Here is a 27,634-nt window from a genome sequence, read left to right as displayed (position 1 = left end):
GCATCTCATGGCCATATGCCAGCTTATTGTAATTCGTATAATTGCTATGATACATGATCCCTACTGTAGAACACGCATAAATCAAATCAGAGAAGCAGATTTTGCAAGGTCTTGACCCTTTGATACATGATCCCTTTGTTTAATGATTAAATCAAATCAATAAAATAAGAACACGCATAAATCAAAGAAGCAGATTTGCAAGAACTGGTGATAGAAACCCAACTAATTAGCTTCATAGGCTTAGTTGGGTTTGGCTGGCTTGTATAGTTTAGCAAGGTCCCAGGCCAACCGGAACTTCATTATTAATGTCTAAATAAGATAAAATTTATACTCAAAATTTATAAAATTTATGCTAGGTCAAGATGGGTCATGTTGGATTTCTTGGATGGTAACCGTGAGCTTGTTTGGATGTTTGCCGTTCCAGTCCGCATGAATTCTATCGCCTTATCCAAGTTCGATAAAAAAGAAACATAATTTTGTTTACAAAAAATGTAAACCATGTAGGCTTGTACTCCGATAGAATTTTTTTTTCATTTTTGTTCGAAGAAAAATTTATAAATTTTTTCGTTTTTGTTCAAACAAAAAAAGAATTTTATTTATTATGTATCTAAATAAGATAAAATTTATACTCAAAATTTATAAAATTTATGCTAGGTCAAGATGGGTCATGTTGGATTTCTGGGATGGTATCCGTGCGCTTGTTTAGATGTTTGCCGCTCTAGTACACGTGAATTCTATCGCCTTATCCGAGTTCTGGATTAAAAAAAATACAATTTTATTAACAAAAAATATAAACTATGCAGGCTCGTACTCCAATAGAATTTCTTTTCTTTTTTGTTCAAACAAAAAGAAGGGCAGACACCATTCTTGTTATTTTGATGCACACAAACACACGAGTTTTTATTTAGCAAACCTGCATTAGATCTCACAATCTAGACCTACATAATAGTACGGGTGGCAAGCAAGTTGGATTGGATAAGATATGAGTTGGGTCAGATACATGATAGATAAAAAATTTATGAAACCAATCTGACTTATTTATTAAATTGGTCAAAAATATATATCCAAATCTATATTTGATTAAATATGTAATCTAGCTTGATCTATAATGGATTGACACAAATTAAACGGTTAAGCATTGCCACCCTCACATAACATCTTCTCACCTAAATCATGCATGAAGAAACATATCAGAAGATAGAAAGTAGCATATGAATTATTCAAATACCATTGAAAGTAACATATGATTTATTCAAATATCATCCACATCTGCATATGATTGATTCAAATATCATCCACATCTATAAGCCCTCTGGGTTGCCTCCAAATCCAAGGCTGGAGCTATTTTGTTGCTTTGGAGGATAAAAGCTGTTGGGCGAAGCATTGTAGGGTTTCACCGTCGGCTCTATAGCAGTTCTGAGTGAAGTTCAGCAGCTCCGACCAGGTGAAGTCTGGATACTTGCGTGGATTCTCTTGGCTCACCAGTGCCTCTGGGGGTCGGATCACTTTGTCGCCTTTTGCGCACAGAAAAAAGACTATTGATTGCCTCTTGAGTTGCGAGTTAACCACCGCTCGATGCAAGCAACTCTTGTATATTCCATTGGTTAAAGCCTGCAAATTAAATAGACAACAAAGAAAAGATGTGTGGCGTGTATGAATATTAATAGGCCGAATAGATGAACACGTATGAAGTCATTTTTCCAACTAAAGATTATCTTGATTGCATGCACCAAATTTTATTTATCTTGCTGTTATTTTGGCACTTTTCAAAAGCCTCACAAAGTGATTACCAAGTGGACCCGACCTTAATCTGAAGTCATTAAACACAATGCAACTATATCCTCTCTCTCTCTCTCTCTCTCTCTCTCTCTCTCTCTCTCTCTCTCTCTCTCTCTATTGTAACTATCTAAATCCAACAAATTAAGATCTCTCTCAACCCAACAAATTAAGATATCCCTTATTTTTTGAAAAAAATAATAATAATGAAGGCATTCCTTTTTTTCTAGTTATTTCATCCAACAATTTAAGTTTCTTAATCTCCTTGCTCGTTTGCTTGAGCCATCATAATCCAAGGCAAGTGATTCCCGACTCCCCGCCCCTCACTATTTATACGTACTTTTCATGTGTTCCTTTATTCTTCCATTCATTTCATCCAATATTTAAAGTTCCTCTTTCTTTGTGAAATAAAATAGAATGCATACCATGAATGTGTCACCAATGTTGATCACCAGCGCGTCCGGCTGCGGGTTTAATGCTTGCCATTTGCCATCCGTGAACACCTCCAACCCTCCCACTTGGTCTTGAAGCAGCAGCGTGAGCCCGGTCGGATCGTTATGCGGCCCCGTCCCAAGCACCACCTCCGGCACTTGGCACGACGGATAGTAGTTGCATCTCGACACCGACTCCCCGTCCTTGAAGTATTCTCGGAAATACTCTCGATCCACCCCCAAACTGATCGCCAAAAGATCTATGATCCTCAGAGACAACTCTTTCATAGCTCCAAAATATCTCTCGTAGACCCATCTGCGATAAAGAAACCAAATGTTATAAATTAATGGATACCTTCAGACTGGAAAAATCCAAAGTAGCGTGCTCTAAGAATCACAGCGTATATATATAATACCCCGTTGGCTCAAAATCCTTCCCAAGGCTGGACACGAAGTAGCTGACGACGCCATTCTTAGATCCAACGTTATCATAGCCGAAGGAGATCGTCTCCTTCCAGGGCAGCTTGGAGGAAAAGCGATCGGCATGGGCTCCGGTGTAGCCCCATAAGCTCCCACGCTGTCGCTGGATCTTGAGCTTGGTCTCCAGGGGGAGTTTGAAAAGTTCGTCCGCATTTCTCATCGCGTCACGACAGAGAGACGGGTCGATGCCGTGGTTGATTACCTGGAAGAAGCCATGGACGAGGCAGGCTTGTCGGATGATCTCAGCAGCACGACGGGTGGACGACTCATCTCCTTGGAGAAATCCTTTGAGGTCTACCACTGGGGCCTGGACTTCTTCCAAACAATCAGGCCTCTCGGACTGCGGCCAGAGGAATTCTTTGGGCACGTTGGTTTCTTTCTGGAGGAGAAAGGGGTCAAAGATCACACGGCCGCGGCGGTCTTCTTCTTTGCTCGGGGCTGAAGATGGGTGCAGGAGGCCGGAGCTGGTGATGGAGGCCATGAGAGGATGGAATGAAGGAGTTGGCTCAACGTGAAGGGAGGTGGGATGAATGAGTTTAGGGGAGTGGTGAGGCTGAGAAAGAACTGAGTTTCATATATAGGTCGTAATAGAGTGGACCATTAAACCGACGAAGCTCAAGGGTAGGAATTAAAAGCGATGAATCCTTATCCGACGGCTAGTTTTCCAAACCAGCAAAGGCCAATATTGACTTTCTAAGATGAGCATCCATATCTCCTACAATCCCTCCAACAGTTTGTATATCAGCAATAAATTCTTCTCCCATACTAACGACTCCAAGGGCTAGTTTTCCAAACCAGTAAATGCCAATGCAAACTTTCCAAAATGATCTTCTAAAATCTCTCAACGGCTAGTCTTCTAATTTTTCCTTCCTAAAATCTCTTCACTATCAATCTTGTAATTATCTCTTTTCTTCCTTATCCCAACACTGTCTTTGGTGATATGCTCAAACTCTATTAATATATCCTAATATAACAATATTCTATCTCTCTAATTGTGATTGTCATTATCTTAGCCCCATAGTAAATGTGTCCTATCTTTGAAAATAATTAATGTGCTCCTATTGGGTGTATAAAAGAAAAAGGAAAAATAAAAAATCGACACCAATTCATAACTTATAATAGGTCCGATGTGAGCCATCTTCTCTGGTTCAAACATGTATCTATTGCAAAGAAGAAATCTTGGAAGAAAATAGAATAGATGGATCCCATATCCTATACGAAAGCCCAATCTTTTTAGGGCCTATCTGAATATTCCTGAAGAATTGGGATAAAAATTCTAGAGAAATTAACTCTTGCCCGTTTAGTATATATCTTCTAAAATATGTGCATAGATTATATTTAATATATGAAAATCAGGGTTAACCTAGCCCGTGTTAATTGGATCTCTTCCAATTCATTCTTGTATGAAAAAAAAATTGATGAGGTAATTTTTTTCTCCCCGTAGAATTGAAGCTGGCCTTCTCTGAAAAAATTCTTATGAATACTATGAAATAAGTCTTTTCCGATCCATGTTCTTATGAATTTTATTAGATGGTACAGAATCATCGATCCAAACAGACTCTTGAAGTTTGAAATTAAGAGTCCAATAAATAGAAGGGTCGGAGTTGAAACTAAGTTGGACTTATATATGTAGTGATTTGCTTGGAGACATTTTTATCGGACAAGCTGAGCTCCAAGTATATCGCCTAAACCTCTAGCTCTTTCTCTTTCTTTGCATAAATAAAGAAGGGAAGCAGCCCCCGAAAAGAAAAAAAAAACTCCTTGTCGAAATGCTTCTTGGGCTTAAGACAGCTCTTCCATCCTCTTCATTTCTTTCTCCTCTCTCCCGGTTACGTGCCATTCTATTACAAGCCATGTGATTATATTCATTCTATTGTACTCTTGAGTGATTGCATCTCATGGCCATCTGCCAGCTTATTGTAATTCGTATAATTACTATGATACATGATCCCTACTGTAGAACACGCATAAATCAAATCAGAGAAGCAGATTTTGCAAGGTCTTGACCCTTTGATGCATGATCCCTTTGTTTAATGATTAAATCAAATCAATAAAATAAGAACACGCATAAATCAGAGAAGCAGATTTGCAAGAACTGGCCGGTGATAGAAACCCAACTAATTAGTTTCATAGGCTTAGTTGGGTTTGGCTGGCTTGTATAGTTTAGCAAGGTCCCAGGCCAACCAGAACTTCATTATTAATGTCCAGACCAATGCAATTGGAAGCTGGTCAAATAAAATCCAAACAGCAGTGCCTAATAATGTGTCTATGCTCCATTTCTTGCTTTCGAAAATTCTCTAAAAATTTGCATATGATTTCCTGAGGGTGGTTGTTAGCATAATCCAATGATATCAGAGTGAGCTTCTTGGCATTGACCTAATTTCTAGCCAGAGAAAAACAAAACCTTGGTCGTGAACCCAACTCATTGGATTGGGCTCCACTTGATGGTCCAATCCCAACCGAGGATTTCCCAGGAGAGCGACCCAGCCCATTAACATCCCTTGTTGAGCCTGACATCCAAGCGTATATCAGAAGCAGCCTATAGATTAATGCTTTATTTCCACAGTTTTGTTGAAATAGCCCACACGCTTGGAAGAAGACCCTTATTATATATATATATATATATATATATATATATATATATATATATATATAATCTCTTCAAACCCCATTTGACTTGGGAAAGTCCACAGTTGGGCCAAGCTCTCAAGTAAAATGTCATTCTAACTCATATATGATAGGACCAAGTCAGAGACAAGGTGATTGAGGAACAGCTTGGCCTCAAGAAGTCAAGTTCATGAGCAAAGAATATGGTGCTAATTATGAATCCAAACCAAACAAACAAATTGATGAAATCAAGTACCAATGCTTTATTCTTGAGAATAAAAATAAAAAAGAGAGAGAGATAGAGAGAGAACGAGTTCCAATGCTTCAGGTTAACCTGAACTCCGTTCTCGCCCTGGCGTGGCCCAAAACTCACGACCTGAGGAGCACAGTTCAACAATGGCGCCCAAGGCAGCCATTTAGGCCTCTAATACCGGCATGCCATCAAACGTCATGCACGTCGTCCCTTCCCTCTCGAATCAAAGGTGGCTACTCCTTTCGTTATCCGAATGGCACCAAATTCCATTTCCACTTGCTTGAGAGACACCACAATGATGGACAAAGAAAGGAAGAGAAGTACCGCTATAACGCAAATCAAATAAAAACAACTTAAAAAAAAGTACGGAGAATTATATAGAAATGTCAAAAAAAAAAAAAAGGTCTTCGAGTCATGTCTGATGCAGCAATTGGTACTATCAGATGATAAGACTAGACTGAGGAACGTCAGAGAGTGGCCGTGCGGCGAGAACCGAAGATATAAGAGATGAGAGACTTGGAGAGATGGCCGATGCTGCGAAAGAGGGAGCACAAGATTCGACGCTTAACTTCGCCTCTTCTTGGCACTATTCTCTTCTGTTCCTTCTCAGATAGATTCCCTGACTTGAGACCCATGCTATTGTCGGAACTAACAGAGAGGAAGATGGATAGAAATGGAGAGGACCTCAGCTTCTCCAAGAAGAGGAATGCAACCTCCGGTGCTATTCATAAGGAACCGTGGAGACAATTTTTTATTTTTCCACCCCACCATCCATGGCTTTCTCTGGTCCTTGGGCTATTTGGAATGACCAAGTTGCCCACCCAGTGAATGAGGAATTGGCCTATAATTAAAAAGATGGTATGAGGACTTGACGAGAGGTCCACCCACGGGGGCCACACGGTCGCTTCCATCGACGTGGTCGCTTGGGGTCGCAGATCCTAGGCTAGGGAGACAGAGTCAAGACTCGAGAGAGAGAGAGAGAGAGAGAGGATACGACCAAAGACCCTTTTTTTCTATTTTTTTCAACCACGATGAGGTCAGAAGATGATCTTAACTCGTTGTCAAGTTTCTTGGGGAGAGGGAGTTCGCAAGCAAAGTTTAAGAAACGGCTATTACAATATTGCAACACTCCTCCGGCTATTACAATAAAAAAATGACTATTATTTTCATTCGTACTATTTCTGCATTAGTTTTCAAATTTTTAATTTATCAAATGTCTCTGAAATATGATTGTACGGTTTGGAAAATGTTATCATGATCAAATAAGTAGGATCATAAATATTGAAGTCAACGGCAAGAAGTGGTTGATCTTAAGCCATATTTAAGTAAGGTGGTATTACCACGTCTTTGACTAGAATGCATTTGTCCATACATGGCCACCAAACAAAGTTATAAGCCTATGATTAATAAAAGAGTAAATTGTCTGCCATGTTGACTTTTCGTTACATATGTTTTTCTTAGTTGATCAAACTCTAAATTTCAAGTTTTCATATTTTATATTAAAAGTGTACACACGCCCATATAAGTCCCCGCATACTTGTTCTATTTAAATCATGGCATCCTCGTCAGACTAAATATGCAAATTCATTCAAATCCAATCACAAACACCACGACCGGCTCGTAGTCAGCCCTAATGGGCCAGTACTGTAGTATTTTCTGATCCGCATAGACCATGGGTTGGATCCGCTATAACATAATTTTGTAATAATGCAGGATCTCATCCAAAAAAAATTAACTGGAAGATATTATTTGGATTCTTTGAACCTCTATAAGTACCCAGGATTTACTAGTATATAGTCAATAGTTCGATATATGATTTATCATTCATGGACGTTGATAAGATCCTTCCATTTAGCAGCACCTTAGGATGGCATAGCCTTAACGTTAATGGCGAGTGTGGATTAAACACACGTCCACACATGTCCTCACATACTCCTTCCGTTTAAGCCATAGTGTCATCGTTAGGCTAAGGATCTAAATCTATTTAAATCTAATTACAAACACCACAATCGATCTATAGTCAATCCTAACATGCAAGTACTACAGTGTTCTCTAGTCTATATGAGCCAGGTCTGCTTTGATATCATTTTGTAACAACCCAAGTCCCAAAAAACTAGCTAAAACCTATTATTTAGGTTCTTTGCCATGTATAAGTACTCCAAGATTTATCTAGTACAGAGCCGATCTGGAACTAAACACACCCTCGCACAGATCGTCACATACTCCTTCGTTTAAGCTATGGCGTCATAACTAGGCTAAAGATCCAAATCCATTCAAATCTAATCACAAAGCACCATAATCGGCTGTGGTCAACCTTAATAAGCCAATGCTATAGTATCTCCTAGTCCACATAGGTCATAGGCTACGTCCGTTTTGATACCATTTTGTAATGATATAGGATCTTATCCAAAAAAGTTAGTCATAAGTATTATTTGGGCTTTTTAGACCTATACAAGTATCTAAAATCTAATGCATGACCAATGTGGGACTAAACATATACATGCATAGATCCTCACAATAAGCCCTAATAATTGTTGACTGTGTTTATATTCTAACCTATGTGCTTCAAAGGTTTGGTTGAATGTATCAATCAACTTGACCTAGGGAGAGCAGAAACGAGCACTCCCCTGAGTTTTTTTTGTGACAATGTCCCAATCTGGTGATTTCCATCCATTTGTCATTGTATTTAAATAAATCAGGCTCCTAGATGTGAACACATTTTGGATCTGGAAGAGTAATGGGACTTATATAGCCCATTACTGACGCAATTGCTCCGATTTGACCAAGGGGAATTAAGAACCGAGCTCTGCAGCCAAACATGCTACCCCCAAGTAGTGCTACAGCAACCATTTCCTACAAAGAATCTTTTCACCACCATCTCTTATAAAAGATATTAACCAAATTGGCCAATGTCTTCGATGATCTCTCTAATGAATATTGCTGACAGTAAAACAATAAGGGGATTGGAAACTAAACAATAGTTACAATATAATCTTCCTTGGAAGATCTTGGGAAAAACCTGTGGATTTAACTTTTCTTTTCTAGTAGAAAAATGATTTGGACTGACAAAATTGTGATCTTATATGTCTTTTAGGACCCAGAGGAGTTGCAACAGCCAGTGTTGAGATATACGTGCGGTGAGCTTTGACTATGATTTTAGTAGCCAACCCCAGCTAATTTGAAATTAAGACTTAATTGACTTGAGTTGCATTAAGCCTTGACTATGATTTTAACTACTTATCCATGATACACGCTCAACTTAATTATCACCAGCCAACATTAATATTCTTATACAAGATATTACTAGATTTTGCAACTTAATCTTGCTATATCTAATGAATAGTCAGGAATAAAAAGATGGAAGAAATTAGGAACTTGACAACATAAACTTCTCATTGTACTTCAATAAATTTCATTTTTGAGATACCTGTTCTCTTCCATTCCATTAGAACAGTCGGCACTATTTCTGTGATTCCGAGGGGCACCACAACATCAATCATCTCATTGCAGAACTTAAGCCACCAAGAAGAACTAATAGTCTCTTAGAACCATTTCTCAGCCCCACCCCATTCACCAGCAAGAAACAAGTTACTACATGCGCTTTAGGCTCACCAAAGTATATTATACAAAAGATTCTTTTTCATCTTAATTAGGGTCTGCACCCCGTAGCATTACAGTATCCCTACACGCATCAGACCTAAGGTTCTGAAAGTGAACGCATTTACCAAAAACATAAGAACCAACAATCAACTTGTAACACATCACCTCTCAATTCTTGACAAGGAACCATCATGCAGGAAGCAAGCAGCAGAAACAGCTCAACGCCATATGGGTTAACTACCAAACAAATAACCTAACTAAATTTGTCATTCATTTTAAGAGATCGGTGTCGTGCTTGATGCTACTTCTTTTGGCCGCCACATTGTCTTCTGAACACAAAGCAATCCTTCATTATTCTTTGAGTAGGTCATTCTGATTTCCCAATGCAATGATTTTGCTATGCTCTCAACTTCGTTAATAATCTCTGCATTGTCCCTCACAAGTAGCTTCCCTTCTGGTCTCAATATCCGATCCACTTCGACAATTACTGGCAATAACTTGCACCTGCAAGGAAAAAGCACGGCCAGGCTAGAGATAACATTGTTGAAGAAAGAGGGAAGAGGGTCCTTTCAGTAGGTTCAGAATAGACTGATTGGCCACAGGAGACAGATCAGAAATATGATGAAAGAAGGGCATCAAAATATCTCACGTGCATCTAGTGTAATAAACGACAAAGTATCATCTCAAAAATTCTTCCAGCACCCATTTCCCGGCGCATGACGAGAAGGCAATCATAATTTTGACAGCATAACAGAAAAATACTACAACCTAGTTATGGAGATTCAAATCTTAAATGCCATGCTCACCAAATCTTTGATGATGTTGCCATTTTAGTCAGAAAGCCTAGATTTCTGTTTTCAGCCGCCAAGAAAATGTCCATTAACCCAATTGCAGTGTTCCAGTGACAAAGGACCCATCAAAGGGAGGTGGTTGTGATGGATATATACTAGTAATACTGACCAAGATAGTACCATGCGATGGAAATCATTTTAGTTCCCAAGGGATGAAAATTCTTAAAAATCAAATGTTGTCTTAAATTGTTTGAATTTGATGTGAACAAGTTCCCAATGCTGATTATGGATTCTACATGCTGAAAAAGGATAACAGAATATCTCATTAAGATCTTCATGCTTCTAGACTTGATGGATTAGTAGATATGCAAGAATAGTTTACAAAGCATGTGGAGTGGAGAATAATGTACATAGCTGACCTCTTCTTTAGCCTGGAAAATAGATGGTCTGCATGGAGAAGATCATATGTTCGGGGATAGGTACTGAATGATTCACACCAATCATGATACATCCCAAAAAATCCACGTTCATAAATAACAGGAAGGGTATCTGGTGAATCAATTGAGACAACATTCATAACCCACACCTTCTTGTCTCGCAACGCAGCGGCAAAACTGTCAAAAAGTATAACAAAAAGTACAATTACACAACTGCATAATAGGAGCTTTGAGAGTGAAGTGCATTCATCTTACAATTAGAACTCAAAGGCATGTTTACAAACAAAAGCATAATGATCGTGGGAGAAAATATGACTTAGACTTACTCAACAAAGTTCTGTCTGGAGATGGATGATATCATCTGGCAGTAACTAAACCAAAAGAACAATTTGATAGAGAAGAATAATAGGTAAAACTGCTGAGAGTCATGCTTGTGTACTTCAAACTCTAATTAAGACTCCTATAATTCTTTTACTCCTTTAACAAATGGTGGAAGGAAGCTTGTCTTCCTTCTCCAAATTTCTTCAAAAAGATATAGAAATAGTAGGTCGCCTTAGCTTTATATGAACATTAATTGCAAGATATAGCAAACACTAGTTCAACTTCAGCCAATTATTCAAGTAGTTCCATTATCAATAAGAAGGCATCCCAGTGCACATGGTCCCCACTGCTGCAAGGTCTGGGGAGGGTCAAATGTATGCAACCTTACCCCCGTAGAGAGGTTGTTTTTGTGTTTCGAACCCATAACACCCACGTCAAAATGGAGCAACCTTAGCTTGTGTGTCAAGGCCCGCCCTCTACTGAAAAATTTCATTATCAATCTACATAAGAATTTCTTGAAACGTGGCAAGTGATTACTAGAATAGTTCTAGTTAGTCCCGTATTTGCCAAAAACCGTAACCATCAAGCCATAGCACAACAGTGTGAGTTTGGCTTCATGAGCCCTGATTCAGCTCTTATTCATGTAAAGGGAAACCCCCAACATTCAAGCTTTTCAAATCCTTGCTAGTTCTATACCTGTGATATTAAAATAAGCAAGAACTAAGAAAATTTTGAACTATAATCATACCAGAATTACTGTAAGAGATGGATAATGCTCATTGTTCAAGCTCAAATACAAACTAGCAAACTCAGGTTAGACCATGATATTGACACACATTTAAGAGGGAAATTGTCAATATCGAGCAGATTGGTGATTTAGATATATGGTCTACTATTTCCAATAAAAACATTATGCAGCAGTTTCATGATAAAATATATTAAGAAGCAGAACCCTAGTATATGAGAAAAACTGCAAATATAATTTGAACCAAAAATTGTTACAGTGTGCTGCAAATATGCATGCTTTTTGCTTACCCTCCATATACAGATCTCATGTCCATGACATTCCTCACAGTGGTCCAGTTGATTCCCATTCCATTCAGATATGATTTGCTGACAACACGCCTCCAGTGTTCATAGTCTACTGCAAAGTCCTCGGGGGCAGGTTTACCATAAACCCCAACCTCTGAGCTATTTAGCCAGTAAGGTGCTTTTTCCAACCTTTGTGGCCATTCCTCTGGCCATTGAGACCCACGAACAGCAGGACTCACTGGCAGTTTGTGCATACATGCTTGCAAGGGGACATTCCTACGCAAATATTGACACATTTAAGGCACAGACATTGTAGGAGAATGAAGCAAGCAGGTGAAAGAAGCATAAAATCTATCTGTAAACAAGATGCTTACCAGGCTGCATCCGGATCATCAGATTCTTGGCAGAACGGAGGGTTGTTTTCCGTTCTTTTCTCATAGCACTCGTTATTGGTAGGCTTTCTATATACTGCTAAACCCACTTGGTTGACAATATCCCTTCCTGTTTTGTTCACCATTTCCCAGCACATGGACTTTGTCAGCCAAGACATAGCTGTCATCAATTTCCACATAAATCAAAAGTTAGTGCTGCCCTCAGCCTGGTAACCCAGTATCTTCTGCTCTCCAATGAAAGTAACAACTAGAATTGAATGGATAATCTTAAATTCTAGAGGCTCATAACTCATCAATAGGTATTATTCTATCCAATAGCCTAGGAAAATCAAAATTATATGGTAGATTTCGAGGTTCTCTTGCCAGCAGTTTGTTTTTAAAATTGAATTAATAGACAAGTAACAGCAAAATAATTGGACTGGGTGATTTTATAGAATTCAGAATAAGAGCATGATTTTCATAAATTTATGGTCTTATAGATGCACCCATGAAACACATAAATGCAATCAGTTTTCTGGTGGTGTAGATTAGCACTAGCCTATACAGCAGAAAGAGTCCTATATTATAAAGTGGCTCTTGAGAGTCGAAAGCCTAGGCCAGCTTCATCTTGAGATACTTAAGGTTAATTTTGTGTAAGGATTAAAATGTGAAATAAATTATTGTTCTAAAGAAATGAGTTCAACAATCTGTCTTCAGACTTCTAGCTATCATTAGCCTTTGCAATCCTTTTCTTCGCAACTCTACGTCAGATTTCCATGTATAATTGAAAACATAAAAAGGAAAAAAGGAAGAGAAAATGAAAAGGAATACCATTCCAGATTTCAACATCATCTTGAATTTTTTGGTACACTGGAGTAGCAGACCACACAAAGTAACCGCCAGGCCGCAACAGCCGATTGATCTCCAGCAAAAGCATTCCACCTGTAAGTCACCATATCAGTAATCTCAAAGCTAGAACATCTACAAAACAAAGAAAGTTAATGTTAAACATTGAAAGTACCTTCAGTGTGCCATGGGACCCTACAACGTGCACAGTGAACAACATCGAAGACCCTGCTTGGGAAAGGAAGTCTCTTGGTGCCCATGACTGCTGAGATAGCAGGAATTCCTCTTTCAAGAGCAAATTGCACTTGGGCCTCATGCTCGTCCTTAGGAGCAAATGACATGGTAAGCACATCTCTTTCAAAAAGATAGCCTCCAAAGCTAGCCACTCCACAGCCGACATCCAATACAACACGGCTTTTCTTCCCCCATGCTACATCAGGCACAGACTGCAACCAAGGAAAAAGGATAATGGCATCATGCTATGCATGCCCGAAAAGAAATTCCAGTAAAAAAATATTATTTTTTGAAAGGCAGAACTTCGAAAACTATTTACAGACTATATAAGTATCAAAGGAAAATAAAAAACTACATCTACAAAATCAAAGTTGGAAAACAAGACAGTGTGCAACATTAATTGAGCCATAAGTGAACATGTTTATGTGAAGGAGGTTTACGGACTGTATACTTCCTTATACTCAATACACGCGATATAGGATCAACCAGGAATGGAGGAAATATCTCATGGAAAGATCATGATTCTGCTGCAGGCAATTTGTAAAACATAAGCACTCATAAGCAGATACACCAGCCACATACAAATAAACAATGGACAAAAGATACGAGCACATTAACAAGGCATCTTCCCAGTAAAACTGTTTTAATGGAAACCGTAAATGAAAATTGACTGCATGATGTCTTGGATGAGAGTAACGGGTACATAAATTGATCATTGCCGGAAAGAGGACAATCCAGATGACTATGAACCACGAAAAATTTGATTAGCAATGAAAGACAAAGTACCATAGTGAGACACGAAAATGGTCTATGAAGCAAGAGTATAAAAAGCTAAGAAGCAAACCTCCTTGATGAAATCGATGTAGCGGATTGCACCATTCTTGAATTGAGTTCCACCACCAGGAAAAGTAAGGTATTCTCCAGTAACCTTTACCCAATTTTGGTGCCCCTTAAAATCAGCAAGCGTGGTATGAGGGACATTGTGGTACCATATCTGCAGTACATTTTAAAATTATGTATTTTTTTATGTGATTCTAAAACATGAAGCGGTTATTAGTACAAAAAACTGCTGATGTATCATATACCTTATCCCTGCTATTCGGCCATGCAATTTGCTGTTTATATCCTTCTGGAAGCGGGACAAGGCAGGTTGGTGCCTCATCAGGACAATGCCTTTCTCGATGTTGGAAGTGCTTAGTGGACCGAAGCTTCTTGATAGCTTCCTCATTGTCCAGGCAAGGTATATAATCAAATGCAGCAGTGACATTACAAAGTTTCCAACTGTATGCCACATTTTGTCCCTTTGATGAAGCAGCTTGCACTTCCTTCTCATTCCTCGACTCCACAGCTTGAGTAGACCATGCCCCATTCTGAGTATTGGTCTCATTTAGAAGCTCTGACTGAGTCGCATCAGGAAACACCTCGCCTGGAGGTTGATCCTTTGTCTGGTTCCCACTTTTGATGTCTCTAGAATTTTGTTTAGCATCCTTGTCTTGGTTTTGCCCAACCTTCTGCTCTAACTGGCCTTGATCCTTTCCGTCCTGCACTTTATCACCATCAGGTTCCTCTTCTTGCACATTTATCTTGTCACGGTCAGATTGTTGTTGCTCGTTGCTTTTGGTTTCATCAGCATTCTGTTCAAAGTTATTGGTTTGCTTATCACTTGCAGTTTCATCGATATTACTGTCTGTGTTGTTGTCATCTTGCTGTTGCTCATTGTCATTAGATTCAACAGAATTTTGTTCTGGATTCTTGTTTTGATCATCATTTGCTGTTTCATCAGGATTTCTGTCTTTGTTATCTTCCTGTTCATTGGCCGTGTTTTCAGCAGAATTTTGTTCTTTGCTTTTGTCTTGTCCATCTTCCTGACCAGCGGTATTCATGTCACCACCCTCTGAATTTGTGTCTTCACCTTTCTTAGCTATCTCTCCACCTTCACCTTTCCCATTTTCATCATTATAGGTCCGACCATTTGATGCATTATCTGAATCATCCTCTGTACTTTCTTGGGTCCTCTTTTCAGTTGTTTTCTCTGGCACATTCTGGTCCTGGGTCGGCTCAGAATCAGGTTCATTTGGAGACTTATCCTCATCGATGTTGGCATCCTTTTTCATCGCACCATCAGGTATGTCTCCTGAACTATCCTCGAATTGCTTAGAATCAGTCTGAGAAACCCGTTGTTTGCTCCCTGATGAAGACATGTCGACAGGAACTACAGTTGATGATGTCATCATCCATACCCCGACCAAGCAAAGAGCAACAAACACGACGAGGGTTGCCGTCGAGCATTGCGACGACGGCCTCCTATTGTCCATCCGTGGGCTTCTCCCAAATGCCATTATACATAAAGACTACGCTTAAAGAATATATCTGAAACAGTGAAGAAAAATAGTCAAAAATGAAGATCGATTCATTACTGTTCCGACTCCATCTCCACATCAATTCGACACAACTAATACAAAATTCTTGATAACTAATGGAGATGTAAAAATATACCGTAGCAAAGGAGATATTCCTGAACCAAGAAATTTAAACAGAATATTAGCCAAACTCAACAGATCTACTAAGACTGCAGCAGAAAAGAAATGACTCAACCTATTACCCCCAGATTTCAAAATGTCAGTCTTATAAAGGAAAGTCCCCATTGTTGAAAAGGACAAGGCTCGCTAACTAAGAAACCAAATTTCCACCATAGAGATTGGCCATTCCATCAGACAAACATATAGATAATAACCTTAACAAAGAGCAGATTATAACAACAGCAAAGCAACAGAATGCCTGATCGATTAACGAGCTCTTGATTTCTATAGAAGACATGCAGCTAGAGAATATTATTAGCAAGCAATGAGATTATAAACACCACAGCACATAGGTAGAAGAAAACTTCCGCATTGTATTAATCTCAACAGATACAAAGGAAAAGAGTGAAATCTGAAAATAAAAACTGATAGATCATTAAATAGATCAAAGAAATTAATCCATGGAGCCATAATATCGAAAATTTAAACTTGCATTATGAAAACTTAAACGCCCCAGATCTGCATCAAATCTTACCGTTGCATTAAAAGATACAAATTATTTCAAGTGGAATACCCCAAGACAAAAAGAAATTCACCTAAGCTCCTACCATCCAACAAAATAACACTCCGAACCTTAAAAGAAATCCACACAAATGCATGATTTTCACAAATGTCACAAAAAACAATAGCATTGGCCACGACATAAATCCCGCATAGAATCCATCAGAGAATCTAGAAGATCCATCTAAAAAGCATTTTAAAATCCCAAAATTCCAGGAAGACGAGGAATAGATGCACAATTAAAGATATCAAAAGCAGAGAAGATCAGGATTTACCTTCAGCTGGAAGCACTCTGGATCTGGAAAAAATAGAAGGAAAAAAAGATGAGAAAATAAGGGTTTCGCCGATCGCGAGAATGGGAGAGAGGAGTCGGTCCTTAATAAAAGCTGAGCGGCTACCTTCTAAGCGTTCCTTTCATAAAAAAAAAAAAAAAAAAAAAAAAGAAGAAGAAGAAGAAAAAAGGAAGAAGAAATTTTCTAATTTAAACATTCCATTTTTGCTGTGAAAAAATATCTACCATGTATTTGGACATTTTGAGGAAACTTTTTTCGGGAAAAAAAAAAGAGAGAGAGAGAGAGAGAGAGAGAATTTCTTTCGTTTTATATTTATTTTTCGGATGGCGGGGAAACGGACGAGGGAGTAAGAGCGAGGGAGAGGTGGCTGGCCACACGAGGCCCGTTTTTGAAGGGGCTCTGTGTCAGGTGTTCCTCCAGAAGAGTTTAACGACGGAAGCTGAATCGAAGACGAGAAAAGGTTGGCTGACGTCAGCAAGCGTTTTCGTGTCCTGTTTTGGGGAAAGACGAGGTTAAGGTAAGGTGAAGCGGAGGGAGAGGAGAAGGGTGTGAGGTATGGAGGAGACACAATACCGGCTAACAGCAAGGACTCTGTTACCTAAAACCGACAGGAAGTGGATTGACGGAAATGCCCTCAATCCAATTTTTCAATCAATCCATAACGTGATGATTCTACTTAGCATGTCGCACGTGGGAATATCGATAGTTGAAATATTTTGGAAAATCCATGCAAAATTGGATTTAAAATTCAGCATAAATTAGTAAACTAGATATCTTCGCATTCGTAATCATATATTGTAAGGAAATATCACAAATGATTTTGTGAATATAGACTCATGAAGAGGAACAGGTTTAGTATTTTTTCTAGAATGATAAGACAAAGAATAATCACTTATAAAAAATAGTTTTATTTTTATTTTTAGGATACTAAAAGTGCAAAATTCTTTATGTGTCAAATGTACGGCTAGATGTATTTCTGCTGATTTATGATATAGGTGATAAATTTGGATGGATGTGTATATTTTTTTTGCTATTTACAAGAGCAATGCCAGATTAGACTCAAAACTTCAACATAATTTTTGGATAAAAAAATAAGTATAAATTTTGAATACATGGACAGTTATGTTATGTACTGAAGTATGGAAGGATTGAAAATTTTGACTAAAAAAAAGGCGAAGCATAAACATATTTTATTTTACACAATTGCATAATATAGTACCGCGGATATAATAGAGGAAATGATGAAGACCGTTGATCATAGCGGTTGGATTTTCCTGATATCTATTATTATTTCCTTTTCCAGTCGCAAAGGGAGAGGGACGCAATTTCCTAAAATGCTAGGGGCAGGAGCGGAAAGTTGGGGTGACGTCGATAGGGTTGGTGAGAAGTTTTTTTTTTTTTTTTTTTTTTTTTTTTGCTAAAACCGATGATTCATACTATTCGGGTACGAATGCACCTAGAAGAGTCAGCATACAAAATCTCCCGGATAGCACCAGGTAAATCACCCTCACCAACCTATAGTGAGCCGCCTGAGTGGCACGCAACAAACGCCGCCACCCAGTCTGCCGCACCATTGGCCTCCCGATATACATGCCCTGCTCGAAAGAGCACCCCCCCTCACCATCAACCATATATCCCGGAGCAGTGGGTGAACTGCCCTATCGCTATACGGGCCCTTTCGGACCCAACTGATCACAGTGGCCGAGTCTCCCTCCAGGATGATGGAGCTCGCCCGCAAAACGGATCGCGCATATCGCAACCCCATCCAAGCTGCCTGCAGCTCTGCCCCTGGAACTGAGATGTCGAAGATCTGACAGCCTCCTGCTGCCACCAAGCGGGAATCCGGGCCCCTGATGACAAACCCAGCACCTCCCCTCCTGCCGCCATCCTGGACTGAGGCATCAAAATTGACCTTGAGGAAGCTCGGGACATCTGGGGCCCCCACTCTGCTTCGGCAGAAGTTTTTTTTTTCCTAATGAAGAAAGCAAGGAAAGGAGAGAGGCCGCGGGATGGACGGAGATGCGCGGACCGTGGCGTTCGCGCCAAGCTTGTCTGATCCCACAGCGGCTGTCTCGCAGCAAAGAGCAAACGGCATCCAATTCCGAGATAGGTTGCCATTGTTGTTCGAATATAACTGTTATAAACTTTGGTACGAAGTAATTCATAAGAGATGGGGATCTAAAGGAGATTAAGAGGTGAAACATCTTTGTCGACTCTACCTAATGGAACCCACCATAATGATGGTTCGACGAGGATCGGGTGTCGCCTTATCTTTTTCCTGCATACAGAGCTTGGTGGTTGGTGCATGGTGATCATCATGTCTTTGAAAGTCTAAGCCGAAGAGAATAGAATAATTAAGGGTGTTAATTGCATCTCTAGATATATGAGTGCACTGAAAGCCAAAAAGATGTCGTTCCAGGCTGTGATGAGAGACCTGCTCCAGGTTGTTCGCTATGGAAGGATGTCGTTCCTTCGAGGATTCATTTTTTGGGCAGAGCTCAGGGTTGCATATATAGGAAGGACTTTTATATGCGAGACATGTACTTAATGCCGGCTGTATGATTTTGGAAGGAGACTCGGACTTGTTGATTGAGCGCTTACGGGAGGAGGGGCAGAAGGATGTTGAGCACCCACTCCTAAGTGACACATGACGCATGCTGCTGGAGTGTCGGGTTGCTCAAGTCAGACACGTCTTTCGGAAGGAGAATCAAGCTGATTGGGTTGCCTCATTTGTTGCTCATCATTCTGAAAATTTTCTGTGGACCCATCAATTTTCTGTTCCTTCTGCTTTGTGTAGTCATCTTAATAGTGATGTAGTTGGTTGTGCTCATATGAGAGCAGTGTGAGCAGCTGATGTACCACAAAAAAAAAAAAGCGAAGAAGATGATTCACAGGTGTTTACTTTGTTGCTGTCCGGTGCCCCCACCATAGCTGAAATCCAATTTCCTGCTGGCCACTCTGCTCTTGGTGGAGTCATCTTAAAACATGGTTGTCTGAGTTTTTGTGAAGCCTTCTGATGCCGCTTTGGAACAGAGTTTTCATTCTGAGGTCCTCTGAGGCTCTCTGGCGGTGTTTTGAAACAGAGATTTGTTTTTAGGCCTTCTGAGAGTACTCTGCTCCTTTAGAAGCACATCACTTCTTGTAAATTCTTCCTTTACTTATTGCATAATAAAAATTTGGGTGGTTTTTCTGCCTGCCTTATCATGAAAACAAAAAAATAAACATTTATTTTGGAATGTCTATGCGTTCATTTGGTTCTATCTTTTAGCTGATTTTTTGTGAACGGTCTACATAAACAGGCGTAAACAAGATCCTCGTTAAGGAACTCAATTATGAACTTCAATTTTTTTCTATTAGGGATTAAAGAGCGTGTGAGTAATATAACCACCCTGCTGTTAGTGAACTATGTATGTTCTTGGCCATCGTTTCCAAAGGGTTTTAGAAGATCAAGTATATTAGAATTGAGATCCACTTATTCAGATCCAGGTTTTTCTGAAGATACATTATCGAATAATCGAACCTAAAATCTCTAATTGCTAAACATATCAAGGTGTGACTATCGGAGCAGCTTCCAGTTCACAGAACAAGCAAGCGGACTTTGAGTTCCATCAAAGTGCATTCTGTGCATGCGACAAAGCAGTGTCACGGCAGCCTAGAGCTTATAGGTGAACTTGCATCCATATGCATTTGATATCCTTGTGGCGTATGGAATCCTAAGCATAGTTAAAGAGCTCATTTAACTTTGGAGAGAGAGCAGTGCTATACTTAGGTTTGTAGTGGAGCGGACTTGTGTGCATATTGTAGAGATTACCCATGCAAGTCCATTGGGCAGGTTTTTGACAGCTTGGAGCATCGGAAGCTCTGCATCTGCTCTTGCGGTGTTTATCACCAAAGAGCTCCCACGCCCGAGTTTCTTTAAGGTCAACTTCAATGGATATGTACTGGATGGCGACAAAAGGAGTGGTGTAGACTTTGTGATCAAAGGTCTGAACTTTAGGATGGTGACAATTGGTGAGTACCGGATGTTTGAGATTTCTGTTCTTGGAGCAGAACTGAGGATAACTTGGATTGGTCTATGTCAAGTTTGGCGCGTACTACGGGTCAACGCAATCCAAAGATTCTGTAAGTGACTCAGCTACAATGATAGTCTGGATCTAATGGTGCACCGGTGATATGAGTGGCTGTTATCGTAAATTACACTTGGAGAGTGCTCTAAAATGGTGAGAGAGATAAAGCTGGCTAGAATACTTTAAGATTTATTATTTTTTAATTTTTTTAGATATATTTATACTAAATTTATACGGATCATTGGATATATTCATACTAGATTTGGAGGCCATTTGTTGTAAAAAAAAAAAACCACGTTTGGATAGTCACGTGACATAAACTCAAATAGAAATTTTAAGTACGAAAGGATAATCAGAAAGCATGCTGTTTTTGTTCCGATTTGAACTAAAAAAAAAACAACAACAACAACTTTGAACTTTTTTTAGCCACGTCAGCCTAGATATTGGAACCTGGCCATCTATAATATTTTAGAACCTAATCCTATTGGCGCCGGCTTCACCTGTCACGCTATTCAGTTTCAGACATTGATATCCTTACTTTGAGATCTGTGAAGCCGTGATTCGCCCCGTTGGATCATTACTTTGACACACATTCGAAAGTGCACATGGCATGGGCACAAAAGTCCGAAAACACGAGAAGGTCTCAGTGTTTGAAAACTATGTAAAATAAAACAAAATAAGAAACACGTGAGCAAGCAGCGTGTGCGGCAGTCGAGGTGGGGACAGTGCCCGGAGTTCATGCCGACGTCTCCATCTTGATTTCGAACAGGGGTTGCATGTTTCGCGCGAAAATGATGCACTTTGAGAGCCGTGCGGAGCGCCATCCAACGGTCCACATCGCGAAAGAAGATCAATCATTGTTTTGCACGAAAGACACAACCCGAAAACCTTAACTTGCTGAAGATGCTGTATGCTGTACGAGATGGACAACTGATCCCATCCTCAGGTGGCGTTCAGCATCTTTTGCCGCCTGACGGAGGGAAACCTAGTTTGTAACTTGGAAGCTGGAAAGCTCCTCGCTTCACTTCGTTGCTGGTTCACGTCGTCTTCGACAGCGCGGAGAATGAAGAGCTCGAGCTTCCAATCGATGTCCAGCCACAAAAGAGTGAAGCAGAGGACCGGGCGTTTAATTCCTCTGAGAGGCCACATCAAGAAACAAATTTTGGCATCATTTCTTCAGAAGATCGCTTGCGTGACTCGGTCTCTGTCATCCATTGCAGCTTGCAAGCAAATGAAGGAATATGGACGCTAAAGCTTTTGTTTAGTTCTAATGCATCATCTTGATGCATGGATGTACCACTTGTAATAAGTTTTTCTTCTCTTTTTTTTATGAAAAAGAAAACGATCTGGATTGAGTTTTTCTTGATGCGACGTTAGAAGTACCGCCTTTTTCCTGATTTCTTATTTTCTCTACCTCTCTCTCAAGTCTCATCCAATCGCTGCGGGTCTTTTCACGGCTCAGCGCATCATGACTCCGGTTAAAATATATATCAAGCAAATTAACATAGACGGGCAGCACTTTTTTCCCAGAGAGAGACGACAAACCTAAGACTTTCATGTTTCATTAGAACATAAAATGTAGAAAAAGGTTGGTCGTTCTATGTGGCAGTAACACTTACTACCAAAAATCGCAGCAGCTCAGTTGAAACAAAACATTTCAAAAGATTTTTACTTGAATCCATATCTGCAAGATCTAGCAATAGCAGCTCATGTTATAAAAAGGCCTTGACGATCTAAATGATAAAGGGAACCATCTTGGTCTGAAATATGAAAAATCCAGAGCTTCCCTTCTTTTTTTTTCTTTTTTTTTTTTGCCGACTGTAAGTGAACACTCTAGTCTAGATCCCAAAAGGCCGTTTCAGGAGGTAACAAGTAAATTAACAAAAACATGTGATTGCCAGGCCATTGCTGTGGGGGAGAGCATTCCACCTGCCATGAAAACGCATCGTTGTTGGTGAAGTCACGGGGATATTGCAGGGCCTGCAAGAGAGCCGGCATGCAGTGTATCTCGATAGGCGAGCTGACCAATGTTGATGGCCTCTATCTAATTCGGTTATTCGTCGGAAAATTTTTAGATATTTATATTGAATCAAAAAAAATTATCTTCTAACTTGCTTTTTTGAATGAGATTCTGAATTATTACAAATTGTATCACAGTAAATCTGGCCCATAACTTATATGGACTAGAAGATACTGCAATACAAATCCATATAAGTGGATCACGGACCGATCGTAATGCTTGTAATTAGATTGGAATCCTTAACATAATGAGGACGTCAGAGCTTAAATAGAAAATATGTGAGGACCCGTGCGGGCGTGTGTTTAGTGTCACATTGCTTATTCACCGGATAGATCTTGGGTACTTATACAGGATCAAAAAATCCAAATAATACCTTCCGGCTAGCCTTTTTAAGTGAGGTCCTGGGTTGTTACATTTGTAATAGCCCAAAGTTTTACTTGGGCTAATGGGCTAGCTCGAGAGGGCAAGGCCCGTTAAGATCAAATCAGGCCTTGTTGCGCGCTTTGGATGGAGGAGAAGACTCTCGATCGGAGTTTTCTTCCTCCTTCGATATCGCCAGACTCCATAAGACTTAAGGCGATCCCAACATCGACCAGAACCCACGGATTCAATCTATTTAAGGCTCCTTCCTCCCCCTTTGAGTTTCATCGACGAAAACCCGAGATCTTGCTACCGATTCCAAGCCTTCTCTCCAGATTTTCTCCTTCGATTTCTGCCGGATGGGTCGCAGGAACACCTCGCTGGATCGAGATAATTGCCATATGCCTCCTTTTGTTTCTTTTCTGGTTTTGGAGCTGCTCGTATGTTGATTTGAGCCGGCAAATCATCGAAATAACTTCTGAAATAACGGTCCCTGTTTCGGTGTCCTTCCGAGTTTTGCCGCCACCGGCCGCCAAATTTGGCCAGGTTTCGTTGCCGTCTAGGACCCCTGAAAACGTGTAGCTGACGTCGGTTGGGGAGATAGCCATGGTTCGGGCCGAGTTTGATCGTTACTTTGATAACCTGCTTCCTCCCTTCTTTCTTGCTTGGGCCGGCCACTATTGCTTGGGAGCAAGCTGCCTTAGCCGCCAATGATTCGAAGAAGAAGAAGAGAGAGAGAGAGAGAGTGGGTTCTCTCCAATTTTAGGAAGAAGAAAAGAGCCTTCTCTTTTCTTTCTCTCTCCTCTTTCTCTTTCTCTCCTCTCTCTCTTGATTTTCTTTTCCTCTATTTCTCTCTCTTCACATAGTTCTATAAACTCAGTAGGAAGGTCCCACTTATTCTTTTGTGGACCCAAGTTGACTCTAGTAGAGGGTTCTAGACTAATGTTGTTGTGACCACCCATCATACTAGCATTACCTCGACCATTGTCAAACACCATTCCACTCTATCATTATTAGTCTTTATTGTGTTACTTGTACCATGGTCTAACTCTTATTTCATAAGTTGACTGGCTTGATTGGCCATAATGGATTGATCCGGATCATCGAACGTTGCTATCTAATTGACCATGTCTTTCCGGCACCTGATTGTGTTAGCTACCATTGAATCCATAATTGATAACCCCTGATCTATTAACATTTTTGTTGATTAGATATATATTTTTTTATCAGATGGATTGAGTTACGTTATGCTGACCGATTCGAACAATCGGGCGCTGTCATCTAGCTAGCCTCATATATCTTTCTATGCGAATTTATTTTTATAGTTATACTTGGTTTTGTATGGGACTATAGTAATCGGGACAGGAACAAGTCCAACGAGATCTTATACTCTAGTTTTTAAATCGATGTAAGGCTCCAACCCTTTATGTATTTTAATTTTCAATTACAAAAGAATAGAGAATATGGATAATTCAAATATTATAACTCTAAAATTAGATAATTACTAAGTAATTGATTCATTAATATGACAAGTGATTGATAAGGGATAAGTTGGTATTGTATTGATAATTTGATATTAAATTAACTGGATATGTTAGGTGTAGAATGGTAATATTGTAGTTGCTTTGGATTGCAATAGAAATAAAAATTTCTGTACTCGGACATCAGTTATATATATATATATATATATATATATATATATATATAAAAGTTACGAAGACGGAACTTTAGCCTTTAGGTCCTTAGGACGTAAGAACTTGTAGCGTTCACCGATAAAAAAAGCTTTTCGTCCGACTAAGGGCTAATAATTATTTTTTCTTCAACATGAATCAGTTTTGGCGACTTTGTTGGATCCCGTGACTCGGGGTTTATCAATAATTTTATGGTTAGACCAGGGGCCTACTGAAATAAACTTCTCCTCTTATAAGCCTCACTCCGCCACTCGGCCCACTCTGGCCGCTCTCCTCCGAGCGAACCGACTCCGAGAGACGAAGCGGATTTCCGGCGCCGGCGAAGAAAGATATGATCATTCCCGTGCGTTGCTTCACCTGTGGGAAGGTTATCTCTATCTCTCTCTTCTATCCCACCACCACCACTATCATCAGGGTTTAATCTCCTCAGCGAACGCTTCTCTAGGGATTTAGTTTCTAGGGTTTTCCGACCCCTCTTCCTCCTAAGTCGTCTTTTTTTTTTTTTGGGAAAAAAATAACGGGTAACTCCATTGTTTATGAATCTATTTTTTTGCTGTTCATTCAGGTGATTGGCAACAAGTGGGATACGTATCTCGATCTTCTCCAGGCGGATTACGCTGAGGGGTACGGATCCTCAATCAATCTGCTTCTTTTCTATTCCTTTTTGGCATTAATTTTTGGATTTTTTTTTCTATGGATTTCCTCCTATTTTGAACGTGTGACCTAATTGAAGTGAAGGTTATGCCTCCTCAATCGAAGAGGGGTTGGTTAGCTACTCTGGCCAGGTAACTGGCAAGGGGCTTCACTGGATTTGTAGTCGAATATTGGAGTTCTTAGGACTTGTAGCCTAGAGACAAAGGACTTGATGTGAAAGAGGAATTTTTTGTTTCCTCTTATTTCTTAATATATGTTTATGGTGGTTGTAGCTAATGGAGAAAGAAAGTAACAGAAGAAGAAACATATATAGCTTTTCTATGTGCTGGACAACCACATGAAAAGATCATAGAAGATCAGAGAAAGTATGGAGTTTAGGATTGCATTTTTTAGCCGCAAACTTGAGAATCATTATTAGTGAAATTTGATAAGTCAAGGCCTCAAGGACTTGTGTTCTGCAGACTATTGTTTCGAAACATTAAAGTAGGGTTGCTGCGAGCAGTTTTTTTTCTTAAGGACCTGTATTTTGGATAGGGTTTGCATATATTTTGAACCAGGTTGCTTTTAACAAGCAAGGGATTGCTATAGCTGTGTTGAAATGATTCTAGGTTATGAAATCAAATCATGAAGTGTTCATGTATAACTAGGACTTTGGGTAAAGATCTACTTTCTACATCCAATATTTATCATTTAATAGAATATTGATTGGAGGAGGAAAAAGGTCGACCCTCTTTTTTGTTCCTCCTCTTCTAATCCTTCTTTAGTGACCTATTTCTTACATGTTAGTGGGTTTTGCTTCATCCCTTCTGAAATTGGCAAATTAGATTCACATCTATATCCTGTCTTTTCTGTCACATTGTAAGCAAAGCTTCCCAGAGGCTTAAAACAATATCAAGATGTTCTTTTCACCCTTTGTTATAGGCATGGATTCCTAAGTTTTTGACCCCACCTTTCCCCTTATTATCAGAAATATCACAAACTCATTTACATGTGCTGTCATCTCAAGTATGCCTATTTTCATGAAAGGAATGTTCTATAGATATGAACTTGGAAGTCTCATTGATTATTGTTTGACCACCGATATTTCCTTACATATTTCTTTTTCATGACTTAAGTAATTGGAACCATAAATTTTCTTAGATTTATAGTGGCATTGCAATGCCCTGGCCCCCACAAAAAAAAATGAATGAATGAATGAAAGAAATTTAGATGTAAACATGCATGTTAAATTTTTGCACTAGCATGCTAGCGATGAGGAATCATGAGCCTCTACTCCTTTTTGAAATATACGCTGAGATGAATTACGCGTCCTGCAACTTCAATTGTCTATAGCTACAATTGTCAATAAGATAATGGGTTCTTGATGCCAACCTTCTAGGGATGCTCTGGATGCTTTGGGTCTGGTTCGCTATTGCTGCAGGCGAATGCTCATGACTCATGTTGACCTCATTGAGAAGTTACTGAATTACAATTGTAAGTTCTTCCACTGATCATTTTTATGTCTTATAGCTGTTCTTTTTATATGTCAAATATGCTGTATCAGATATACTGTTTTATAATTTTTATTGCCCTGTAACAGCTCTTGAGAAAACAGACCCCAATTAAGGTGATAGCTGGTGGCATGTGGATTTTCCTGCTATCATGATTCTCATTGTGGTGGCATGACATCCAGTTTTACGTCTGGTGGAGATAGTCCAGTTTGTATTATATTTATTACAAAAGTGGGTCCATGAGACAGAATTGAGAGTTGAAGTGAATGTACTGTGCCAGCGGCAGTTTACAAACACTAAAGATGTTGAAGATACTGTGTTGATGCTTGTTTGTTAATCTAATTAAGAGATCCACTGTGTTGGTGATGAATATATTGAAGTTTTTTTTTTTAAAAAAAAAAATAATCATGGTGTTTTGTGAGCATGGTATCTCTTTACAGATGGGCTTCAAACAACAGATGCTAGCCTATCAATTTGGAGCCATATGTGCAACAGTCACTTCAACATTGGTCAGTGTTCAAATCTTCATCGGATGTCTTAAAATCATTCTCAGCATAGTCATTAGCGCAACCCTTTTTACCTTTATCCCAATGCTTAGATTGTTCTGTTTCACATATTTAAATTGGTGCCGCAGCTGTCCTGCCATTGTGTTGTGTACATATTGCGTTTCAGATCTTTTTATATCTATATCTTCGTCTTGTGCGCTTGGCCGTCCTGCTCTACCTTACTATATAACTTGCAAGGTAAAACTGATTTTCTGTGAATCAATGGCATATGCCAGTCATATAATACCTAAAAGG

At 39.5% G+C, this 27,634-nt stretch overlaps 3 protein-coding genes across 4 annotated transcripts; 1 reads left to right on the top strand and 2 right to left on the bottom strand.

The window, feature by feature from the left end:
• Positions 1 to 1,198: 1,198 nt before the first annotated feature.
• On the bottom strand, positions 1,199 to 3,214 carry LOC103700279 (gibberellin 20 oxidase 2-like). Its single transcript, XM_039133965.1, has 3 exons — positions 2,624 to 3,214; positions 2,202 to 2,523; positions 1,199 to 1,611 (listed from the first exon to the last, which is right to left on the bottom strand). The coding sequence occupies exons 1-3, from the start codon at positions 3,166 to 3,168 to the stop codon at positions 1,342 to 1,344; spliced, it is 1,137 nt and encodes a 378-aa protein (XP_038989893.1). The 5' UTR covers positions 3,169 to 3,214; the 3' UTR covers positions 1,199 to 1,341.
• A 5,912-nt stretch (positions 3,215 to 9,126) lies between these two features.
• LOC103701346 (probable methyltransferase PMT26) lies at positions 9,127 to 16,905 on the bottom strand. Of its 2 annotated transcripts, XM_008783374.4 has the most exons (9): positions 16,535 to 16,905; positions 14,265 to 15,549; positions 14,024 to 14,173; positions 13,121 to 13,391; positions 12,931 to 13,041; positions 12,103 to 12,280; positions 11,732 to 12,004; positions 10,358 to 10,552; positions 9,127 to 9,651 (listed from the first exon to the last, which is right to left on the bottom strand). In XM_008783374.4, the coding sequence occupies exons 2-9, from the start codon at positions 15,516 to 15,518 to the stop codon at positions 9,423 to 9,425; spliced, it is 2,661 nt and encodes an 886-aa protein (XP_008781596.1). In that variant the 5' UTR covers positions 15,519 to 15,549; positions 16,535 to 16,905; the 3' UTR covers positions 9,127 to 9,422. The 2 variants fall into 2 exon arrangements, with proteins under 2 accessions (XP_008781596.1, XP_038989435.1); XM_039133507.1 differs by lacking the exon at positions 16,535 to 16,905 and having other exon boundaries at positions 14,265 to 16,515.
• Positions 16,906 to 24,927: 8,022 nt separating this feature from the next.
• Positions 24,928 to 27,208, top strand: LOC103701345 (DNA-directed RNA polymerase subunit 10-like protein). The gene is made up of 4 exons (XM_008783373.3): positions 24,928 to 25,057; positions 25,256 to 25,314; positions 26,723 to 26,817; positions 26,924 to 27,208. The coding sequence occupies exons 1-4, from the start codon at positions 25,022 to 25,024 to the stop codon at positions 26,947 to 26,949; spliced, it is 216 nt and encodes a 71-aa protein (XP_008781595.1). The 5' UTR covers positions 24,928 to 25,021; the 3' UTR covers positions 26,950 to 27,208.
• The last annotated feature ends 426 nt before the right edge of the window (positions 27,209 to 27,634 follow it).

This window comes from Phoenix dactylifera, chromosome 14, assembly GCF_009389715.1.
Source record: "Phoenix dactylifera cultivar Barhee BC4 chromosome 14, palm_55x_up_171113_PBpolish2nd_filt_p, whole genome shotgun sequence".
Taxonomy (NCBI): domain Eukaryota; kingdom Viridiplantae; phylum Streptophyta; class Magnoliopsida; order Arecales; family Arecaceae; genus Phoenix; species Phoenix dactylifera.
The sequence above is the reverse complement of the archived record's forward strand: the minus strand, read 5'-3'. Positions and strand labels throughout refer to the sequence as shown.